General features: G+C 31.6%; 1 protein-coding gene and 1 long non-coding RNA gene across 2 annotated transcripts; both read left to right on the forward strand.

Moving 5' to 3' along the window:
- Window positions 1–774: 774 nt before the first annotated feature.
- Window positions 775–2,316, forward strand: LOC112756426 (uncharacterized). The gene is made up of 2 exons (XM_025805015.3): window positions 775–1,238; window positions 1,320–2,316. Exons 1-2 carry the CDS (start codon window positions 1,061–1,063, stop codon window positions 2,069–2,071), a joined length of 930 nt encoding a protein of 309 aa, XP_025660800.1. The 5' UTR covers window positions 775–1,060; the 3' UTR covers window positions 2,072–2,316.
- A 4,423-nt stretch (window positions 2,317–6,739) lies between these two features.
- On the forward strand, window positions 6,740–11,060 carry LOC112756427 (uncharacterized). The gene is made up of 3 exons (XR_003179332.3): window positions 6,740–7,526; window positions 7,653–7,712; window positions 10,742–11,060. It is a non-coding gene; the product is annotated as an uncharacterized lncRNA (long non-coding RNA).

Raw genomic sequence — 11,060 nt, forward strand, 5'->3', positions numbered from 1 at the left:
ATTTAAATAAACGTACTCATATTATTTTAAATAAGTATATTCTTTTAATTTAAAAATAATATAAATGTATTTAAATAAAAAAAATTAACCACAATTATTTTTTAAAAATTGAATAAATATAATTAATCATATGAGTACAATAATACGAATATATACAAGTTTATAAATTATTAATTTAAATTATATCTATTTAAATTTTAAATTATAAACTAATACAAATTTTATAATTAAAAAAAGACGTTATAAATATTTTTACCTGAATGATTTCTACAAGAGAATAACTCATAATCAAATCTATTTTAAATTATTGAAATAATAATCTGAAAAATAAAAAAATTAATATAATAAAAACAATAATGTATGGTATCATATATGATACACATGCAACAATATATTAGTAATAGTAATTAGTAATTCATTAGGAATTTTTTTTAATTTTTTTGGTGAATTCATGATATATATATATTATATTTGATTTTATTAAAAAAATCATCTACTTTTATATCACTCTAAAAATTTTATTTGTTTGACAATTCACTCCGGAAAAAGAACTAGGTTATTATATAATAAATTTATTTTAGAAAAGTCCATATAAAATAGTATTGACATTATATTTGGTTTGAGTCTGTATATAATACTATATTATCGAAAATTTGAATATAATCTCACCATATAAAATGATTTTATTTCGTCAAAGCCAAGATCCTAGAAAGGCGAGTGCGTGCCAGCCACTCAACAAAAGGTTAAAGAAATTAAAAAAGCAAAGCGCAAACTAGATAGAGTCACAAGAGTCAGTGAGAAGGGGTTAGATGAGATGAACATTGGGAAGGTTCCAGTTCCCTCTAATTGCTAGTGGTTACTATTTAATTACTTTTACGCTGCATGTTTAGCATCGTACAAGTGACAACGACATGTCTTCGCATTCTACCAACTATTTAAACCCCATCTCTCTCAAACTCACAACTCATAATTCATAACACACTCTTAATACCAAAACGCTTTTCCTTCAAACTTATTTTCTTCATTTCTTCATACGAGTATCAAGCACAAGAATCTAAGCATGTGTGGCGGTGCCATAATCGCTGAGTTCATTCCCCGCAACCGTACTCGCCGACTTACTGCCTCTGAAATCTGGCCCAACACATTCTCTAACAATCAAGTCGACGACTTTGACTTCGATTTTTCTCATCATCATCTCAAAAACACACCCACTCTCAACAAATCTTCTTCGCCTTCAGGTCAGTGCTCTTCTCATCTTTCCCTTTCTTTTTTTCTTTTGTTGGTATCGTTTTTTCTGAAAGCGGTGTTTTGTCAAACAGTTGGTGAGCAAGATCAGGAGAACAGCAAGCCCCCCGCGAAGAGGCAGAGGAAGAACCTTTACAGAGGGATCAGGCAGCGTCCATGGGGAAAATGGGCGGCGGAAATTCGTGATCCGAGAAAAGGTGTTCGCGTTTGGCTTGGAACCTTCAACACCGCCGAAGAAGCCGCCAGGGCTTACGACAGAGAAGCTCGTAAGATTCGCGGAAAGAAAGCTAAAGTGAACTTCCCCAACGAGGATGACGAATACTCCATTCAACAATCTCGCAACATTATTCCAAACATTCCTCCTCCGATTCGACGATCGAGTAATCATCCTCCTCTGTATCAATATGGTGATGCCAACAACAACAGCAACAACAATATGAACAACCAGGCAAGGACTCTGAACCTCAACTTGGAGTTTGGTTACGATCTGAACCATGGAGGAGCCGTTGGCGTTGGTGATGCCATCAACGCAGACCCATTTGTGAGTTGTGTTGATCAGAATTCTGAGTATGGGTCTGGTTCTGGCTCGGCGTCGGAGGTGGCAGGTGGGTCAAGTGGTGATCAACAACATCAAGAGGAGAAGAAGAGCTACGAGGTGGAGAAGCTTTCGGAGGAGCTAATGGCATATGAGAACTACATGGGGTTTTATGATCAAATGCCCTTCTATGATGCACAATCTGCTGTCGCCGCTGTCGCCGCTGCCAACAACAACAACAACGTTGTTCAGGAAAGTGTGGTTGGGGAACTTTGGACCTTCGATGAATGATGATATCCATGCTGTCATTCAATTTGAACATGCTTCTGTTTTTTAATTTCACTTCATGCTCTCATTCAATTTGAACATGCTTCTGTTTTTTAATTTCACAGTCCCGTGATTATCTGCTTGATCATGTAAAAATTGTTGAGCTACCTTAGTTTTTTGCTTTTATCACTCAAGTGTCTGTAATTTTTTAGTTCTTAAATTTGTAATATTCGCTTAATGAAATTGCCTATCTTACATTTCTATTACAATTTTCTTCTATTTTTTTAAAGCAAAAAAAAAATATCTTGTTCTACTAACAACACCTACTTGGTTGAGTAAATTTATGGGACTAGATTTACGTCCACAAATAAGTTGGTTTCGTTTATTGGCTGTTTCGGTGTTACCCCTCTGCTTTTAGTGGTAGTTTCCCAAGTTATCATTGCAAAAAAAAACGAGTGCCGTTACCTTGCAAAAGAGAAATTACAATGCAATTCTACTTTGCCGCTTGTCAATAAACTTCAGTTGTACCCAAAAAAATGAAAAAAAAATAAAAGAATGAAGTTCAAAACAATATATAGCGTACAACACGTAATCCTTTTCGAGCTATGGCAATTTGCAAATTAATTAATAAAATGGGGTTATTCGGAGGGATTTTCCGAATTGCTGAGCATACAACAATCCATCGCCATCAACTTTTGTTTCGAGTGATTAATAACCATTTTAAGTTGGTGGAGAAAAGGGGAGAGTAGTGCCTAACTGCGTATGCAATGTCAATTAGTACTTTTCTTTCAATAATAATAGTAAAATGTATATATACAATTTATGTTAAAAAGTAAATTTTTATAGATTTAGAAACTCATAATTTAGTTATATTGGTGGTGTAATTTTCAGTAAATAGCATTTAATAGCTTTTATCAACAATTACCTTAGAAAAAATGTCCTTAATTCCAAATTATTATATAAACTTTAACTATCATCATTTGAAAAACTTAAAATAAAAAAAAATAATTGAATGATAATATTATAATAAATAATTACCCTCGTAGATGGTAGTTAGGCATTGATGAAAAGTAGAGAAGAAAGAAGGAATGCAAATCTAGCGACTTCGCCGGTTTTGGTATTAAACAGACGCGGTGCACGGTGTGCGCCCACGGATTAGGCTTCAAAAAACGTTTGGCTGCATGCAACCTATGTAGTACAGTACTACAGTTAACTTGGAAGGAACGTGTTGACGTGGCATCATCATTCTTCTGTTAGACTATGTCTCAGTGACAGCGTGGACTGAACCAACTTGTTCAAAAGTCACGCGACCTTCACGCTTGTGTGTCCCCCCTCTCTCTTTTCAGGTTGAAGTATTTGTTTTGCTTTTTTCCTTTTCATTTTCATTTTGACAACAAAATTAAAACTAAATTTCCTTTCAATTAATTTAAATATTAAGTGTGTGTTTGGATTACAGTTTATAAACTGGAGTTTGAATAAAATTAATTTTGCAAACTTGATTTTGATGAAAAGTGAGTTTGTGTTAAAGTGATTTATGTTTGTTAATCTTTGTATCAAAATGAATTATAGTAAAATAAATGTTATTTGAATTCTACTACTCAAAATCACTTTTAAATAAAAAATTACTAAAATAGACACCAACTTAAATAATTTTTGTATATTATCTTATCATTTTAATTTAGATAATTGAATAGATCTTATTAATTAATTCTATAATAAAATTAATATTTATACACTAAAATAAAAATAATATATAAAAATTGACAAAATATATTTTTAATTAAAACTAACAAAATATAAATTTTAGAGAGTACTAAGAATAATAAAAAAATTAAATATTTATCTTGGTAGTAATTGAAATAAATCAAAAAAGAATTTATGATATTTTTTATATAGTATATTTTTAGTACTCTTAGTACTCTTTTTTAGTATATTATAATTTATTATTATTATTATTATTATTATTATTATTATTTACAATTAATTTTTTGTTTAATTTATTTTACCTAATAAAATCAATAAATTATATTATAAAAAGATAATAAAAATAATACAAAAAATTACAATTATAAAAGTGTATAATATCAAATAAATAATTAATAAAAAATAAAAATAAAAATAATAAAAAAAGAGAGTTCATGTAAACAAAAATAATAAGAATTCCATAAATAATATAATAACATGCATAAAGGATAAAGTTGGTAAAAGATAAATAAAGATGGAGTATTGATGGCTAGAAGCCCGTTTATAAAACACAGAAGCTTAAAATTGTAGCTTCTTGAAAACCATAGTTTTAAAAGCAAAATCACTTCTGCGTTCATGAATCAAAAATTTGCCAAACCAAAAATTGAAGCTTTCAAAAAGACTAAACGTATTTCTTCTCTTGTAACGCATTTGCCAAACACACCCTAATTTGTCCGCATAATTAATTCTAAAAATTCACAATCATATATACATCATGCATAATCATTCACCGCGAAATCAATGACTAACAGTTTAACATCTTTTGTATATTGAAAGTATGGCATACACACTCCTAAGAACTAAGCAATTTTTTTGGATTTTTTTATACAAATAAATATATAAAAATAATTATTTTTCTAAATACGCACCAAATAAAATAATCACCAAAATATACAAAATTATTTTATTATTGGAGTATGCAAAATGAAAATACACACCAATTCTTTTAGGAATGTTCATAGATCAGATCCAATCTGCATATCCGCGGTTTTTATCCGAATCTGATCCGAAAATTGCGGATATGGATCCGATCCACACACTAATCAGATTGGATTGTAGTATGTTGGTATCCACGTATTTGCAAAAATAAAACAATAAATAAGTAAATATTCTTTTTATGTTTAACTTTAACTAATAATTATCATATATGTTGTATTATTTAAAAAAGTATGTTTAATATTATTTTAAGAGTAAACATATTTAAAAAATAAAAAAATAAATTTTATTGATATTTTTTAATAAAAATAAGTTTTTAAAAATATTTTTGTGTTTTGCAAATATATCTAATATCCAATCCGATCCGATCCGATGATTTTATTGCGGATCAGATCAAAACTTTGGCCACATCCGATCCGATCCGCGTTCACCCCTAAATTCTTCTGTGGCGTCTGTAAAATTAATAATGGACAGTTGACACTCTAAGACATGCAACATGCAACGCACGCGAAATAGAGATGGAGTCGTTTAGGGGTGGCAATATGTACCCTATCCGCGGGTACCCAACCCGATCCGCAGGGTTGCCAACCCGATCCGCAGCAGGTAGGGTAGGGTGCGAGTAGGGTTCTCGTGCGGGTAAGGTAGGGTGCGGGTTGAGTTTCAACCCTACCCGATCAACCCGCACTCTATATATGTATGTATGGTGGATACTACTATGAAGATGTTACAATTGTCTTTATGTGAAGATGTATCTTTTCGACCATTAGATGATGAATTAAAGGGTTTGATTTTGATATGTTATAAAAGTATTATCTTTTTTCTAAAGTGTGGGTAAACAAATAAAGCACACTTTTAACACAATACTCTTCATAAGAAGATGTTTTTAACATCTTCATTTGAGTAGGTGCTTGTATATATTATATACTTATATAAAAATATGTTTTAAGTGGATGTTGAACCAAAAACCTCTCACTAAATACAAAAGATCCTTAGCCACTAAAAGAAAATCATTAATTGATAATTTAATATTTTTTTTACATAAAAGTCAGTTCTATTTTGAATTATCATCAAGTTATATAATAATAGTGTATCTTTTCTAAAACCCGCGAGTAGGGTCGGGTACCCGCGGGTTAAGAGCGGGTAGGGTTAGGGTTGAGATATTCTTAACCCGCGGGTAGAGTATGGTTGAGTTTATATAAAAATCTCAACCCGCGGGTAAGGTTAGGGTTGGATTCAAACCCTACCCCCTACCCATTGCCACCCCTAGAGTCGTTGGCTATTTTTCACTTGCGAAATGGACAATGGTGAATAATAATAATATTTAAATTAACAAAAATAATATTTAAATTATAATAAAATAAAATAGGATAAAATATATTTTTTGTTTTTAAAAATTGTCAAAAGTTTTAAAAATATTCCTAAATTTTATTTTGTTTCAATTTTGTCTCAAAAGTTTTTGATTTGCATCAAATATACTCTCGATGGCTAAATTTTCAAAAAATTTAAGATCAATCTAACAATAATGCATGAAAATTATGCTTGATTTGCTTGTGTTGAGGGTTGTTCTTATGAAATTGTTGTTGAATTGGTCTTAAATTTTTTGAAAAATTATTCATCAGGGATATATTTAATGCAAATCGAAATTTTTGGGACAAAATTAAAACAAAATAAAACTTAGGAGTATTTTTAAAATTTTTGTCAAACTTTAGGGACAAAAAATATACTTTACCCAATAAAATATCATTATAAAATATATTGACGTTTTCAATTAAATGTGCAAAAATATGATATTTTTTTACCCGATTAAGATTTTTTTTTGACATTTGTTTCACTCATTTTTTATACTCCTTTATTTGTATCAAATTATTTATACAAAATATAATGCAAAAAAAAAATCTTATCATATACCTATTATTTAAAAGAGAATTTTTATTGAGTGAAATTTCTACGTATTTTGAAGGAACATAATTCACTGTAAATATTGATATTGTGTTCTCTTTCTTAGTAGTTTACCCATATTCCATTCTCTTCGAGAGCAGCAATTGTTTTTGTTCTCTTTTCACCTCCTCTTTAAATTGGTCTCTTCCTCTATTTTTTATTTTTTAATCTAAGTTTTTCTTCTTTCTCTTCAGATATGTTTTCTCTACAACCTCTCTCACTCCTTAATCCTCTTCTCTATCCTTCATTAGTACCATAAATTCCTTTATATTTATTTATGTTTTTTTTTCTCTTCCTTTCATTCTTATCAGTTTCGCAAATTTTAGTGTTTGAAAATTCAAATTTTGAATTGAAACTTAATATAAACTAAATATTCACTTTCATTATATTCCTGAAGATTTTTTTTTATAATTCTTTCTTCTCTCCAAGATCTGATGGCCAATAACGATCCCTCCCCCTGGTCGATGAAGCGATCATGCATCGTGTGAACGTCTCAGTTGCACGAGCTCTTCCTCGAGGTGGTAGACACGATTGCGGCGATAGTACGGATTACGGTGATTGACGAGACAGCAGCGACTATGAATTTCATCTATATTTGAATTCATTGGTCGAGTCACACATCTTCCTTCCTTCCTTTTTAACAAAACCACATTCTTCAATTATCCATCTCTTTCTCTTTGGTACGTTGCTTTGAAGTTAATCTTTTCTTTTCTTTTATTGATGTGGTGGTGGTAGTGGGTATGGAGGAGGAAGCAGTGAAAGAGAGTAGATTAGTGGAAAGAATTGAGCGACAAATACAGAAAACACATGCAGTGAGACTAAAAAAGCAGAAAGCAAAGCAATGGTGGTCAATCGCAGATTGGTGAGATCTATTTACTTTCTATTATCATTTTTCTTCTTTGATTTGAGATTTTAAGTAATGCAGCATAAATTATAAATTTTTTCTTTAGTTTTTGATGTTCTTACTTTTGTAATTTCATAATTTCAGAATAATTTTAGAAACTAAGGTAAAAGAAGTTAAGAAGATCTTGCTACAGCTACTGGATAGGTTTGTATCCATTTTATTATATTTTTATTAGTTTTTTATTCAATTGCTTAAATTTATTATTTGCTTCTGCTTATTATTATCTCATCTCTTTGAGTTATCACTATATTTGATTGATGGCTATAATATATATACTTTTTTAATATGAATTTCAACCTTCAAATTACATTTTAGATAGATTCATATTAGGAGCCATATTTCATGATGCCCATTGTAACTAATGTATACCCATTGTAAATAATGTAAAACCTCGTAAATTAATAAATAATTAATTAATAAATTAATTATGAGAGAAAGGGATTAGAAAATTAAATTTTATAATTTGAAGAAGTAAAAATAATTAAAATACGAATTAAAATACTAATTTCAAAAATTTTGGCTTAAAGTTAGACTAACAAGCCAAACTAGTTGAACTGGGCCCATATTAGGCCCAAGGCCCAACCCATATAAACCAAGCTCAATCACTTTTTCCTTCCCCATGATGAAGACAACCCTGAAAAGAAGGGGAGAAGCATTAAACCCTAAACTCTTTTCATCTTCAACTTTCAATTTCTCCTAACTTTCAATCTGGAGCTCTAATTGCTGTATCGTTTGCGGCCATGCGACTGTCTCGCCGAACTCTTCAAATCCATCCGAACAAAGTGATAAGAAACTCGAAATTTCTCATCCAGTCTTGAACTCTCTTCGTTTTTGCATTTTGGTTTTGGGATATTGAGGAATTTTGTGATTTTGATGGTTTATGGGTACTCTAGTGCGAGCTATAGCTGGGTTTCATCCAATTGCTCAATGGATAAAGGTGAGAAACTCTTATCTCCTTTGAATTCTTCAATTTTATGAAAGGTATTGAAATTGGTAGTTGTATATGAAATTGTATAAAATTAGGTTGAATACATGTGAATTGAAGTTAAATTGGTGAAGTGGAGTGCTTGAATTGAAATTCTGGTTGCTAAAAATTTGTTGGGTTGGCTTGAAAGCTTGTGAAGAGGAAGGTTTTTAGGTGTTTTGAGCTTGGGAAGAAATCGGTCAAGGTATGATTTCGATTTTTTGTAGTTAATATATAATGTTACGTGAAATTTAGGCTAACGGCCCTTAAGATAGGTTTGAATTGTATGCATTGATTGATTGAATGTGTGTGATGAATTGTATGAGTGTGTGATGATGGCATTGAAATTAGTAGTTAAAATATGAATTCTGATTGGATTTTGAATGGTGAATTGAATTGGGGGTTTGAATAAAGATTTGATTTAGTATATGGATAAAATGTGATTGATGATAATTTTTTTGATGTGGGGGAATGTATGTTAATTATTGGTGTTGATAATGATTGATGATAATAGTGGAAATTGGTGAATTTGTGAGTGAAAATTGTTGAATGAATTGAAGGATTTAGTTGTTGGATTGGTTGTAAAGTGAATAAAGAGTATGTGATAGTGTGTAGAAGTTTTGGTATTGAATTAGGTGGGATTGGAAGTGTTTTGGATTGAAAATTTTGGATAACTAGAGGATTTGAATTTTTGGTAAAAACTAATTTTTGACCAACTTTTGCAGGTCATAACTTGGCTTCCGGATTCCCAAATATTATGAAACTTGTCTTGAATAAAAATTGGGTCTGTGAAGTTTATAACGTTCGAAAAACGGACCAAAAGATTTTAACAAAAAAGTTATGTGTGTTTGAAGTTTGGTGTGAAAAACTAATTTTCTGAACTTAACAGCTTTTTGGAAAAATTCACATTCATGGGTACGCGAGAATAACAATTTTTGAAATCTCGCACATGTGGCAGGTGTCTTGCGTATGCGAGCCAACACCTCTGCGCAAAATTTTCGCGTACGCGAGAGTTGTTCACGTACACGACCTTTGTAACTTTTGAGCTCATGCGTACGCAGGTGGCATGTGTACGCATGACCATCCTGTTTTGCAAAAGTTATATTTTTTAGTATTTAACCATTCTTCTAATTTTTCAAACCTTTGTAACCTCTATTTAAGGCTCGATCGCTAGTTTTTCGGCTTCGGAATAATAGTGAACACATTTAGAGAAGTTAAATTGATATTGAGAAAGAATGTGGAGTGAAGAATTGAGTTAATGATGAACCAATATTGTTGGATGAGAGGTGTGATGAGGATGAGTGTGATAATGAGGGATGATGATGATTGAAAAATTGAGAATGACGAGGTTGGCTTTGAGAATGATGGATGATGAGGATTGATCTTAACTGTGATTTTGAATGAATTGAATCTGATTGAGATATACCATCAGGTAAGATGCAATGACGTTGTCCACATGTTTTGGATAAAAGTTTGAAACACCGAGTAAGATGCGGTGGCATAGTCTACTTGTTCCGGATAAAGGTTTGAGACACTAGGTAAGATGCAAGGGTTGAGTTTCGTCACATTTGCTCCGAGTCGAGAATTGTAACAACGCCTGGGTAAGAGGCAAGGGTTGAGGTTGTCCCCCTTGTTCTGGGTTACGCGGATAAGATGCAAGGGTTGCAGTTTTGTCCCACTTGCTCCGTGTTATGGTGTTCCTGTCCAGGGTTTGCTACCGGACATGTCGGATTTAGTTGTATAACCGACAGATGAGCTCATCGACCATAAGGTAGACATGCATCATATGCACTTGTATGTTTTGTTTGAGTGTGCATTTGTTTTGGCTTGCTTATTTGCTTAACTGTAATTAACTGCTACTTGATCTAACTACTGTATCTATTTTCATATTTGTGTTTTCATTGTCTATCATGCTTGTATTTGTTTCTGAGAAATTCCTTAGGTAGGTGGAGGAGACGCTGAGGGTAGTTCCACTTGGTGATTTGGAGGTCTGCAGATAAAGAAAAACGAATAGTTAGATTAGAAATTCTTAGATATAGTCACCCTATTTCTGTCTTAGTGAGAATTCTAGGATTTGATTTGAACTATTGGGGATTTTGGAATGCCTCTGACTTCCCAGGACATTATTTATTATCTATATGAGCATCTTTACCATATTGAGTACCCTCGGTTCTCATTCCATATATATTCTGTTGTTTTTGAAATGCAGGACGTGTGACACCTCGTTGAGCATGCTGGAGACTCACTTGAAGCGAAGATCTATGTTTTGAAAACTTTTTATTGTGTATCTAGTGTGTATATATGTAAATATGTTCTCCATTCTGCATATATTTGTATTTTGTCTCTCCTAGAGGTTGACTTGAAAAAACAGGATTTATATTTTTTCTTTTGGTAGACTTTTAGATTGTATATATGTATATATACTCTAGCCGGCCTTTACTTTGCAGGTTATATATATATATACATTATACTTTCTGTACATTTATCTATTTCTTTTATGCTTAACCGTTCGAGTGTGTTGCAATTTT

The sequence above is a fragment of the Arachis hypogaea genome, chromosome 16 (assembly GCF_003086295.3).
Source record: "Arachis hypogaea cultivar Tifrunner chromosome 16, arahy.Tifrunner.gnm2.J5K5, whole genome shotgun sequence".
Lineage (NCBI taxonomy): Eukaryota > Viridiplantae > Streptophyta > Magnoliopsida > Fabales > Fabaceae > Arachis > Arachis hypogaea.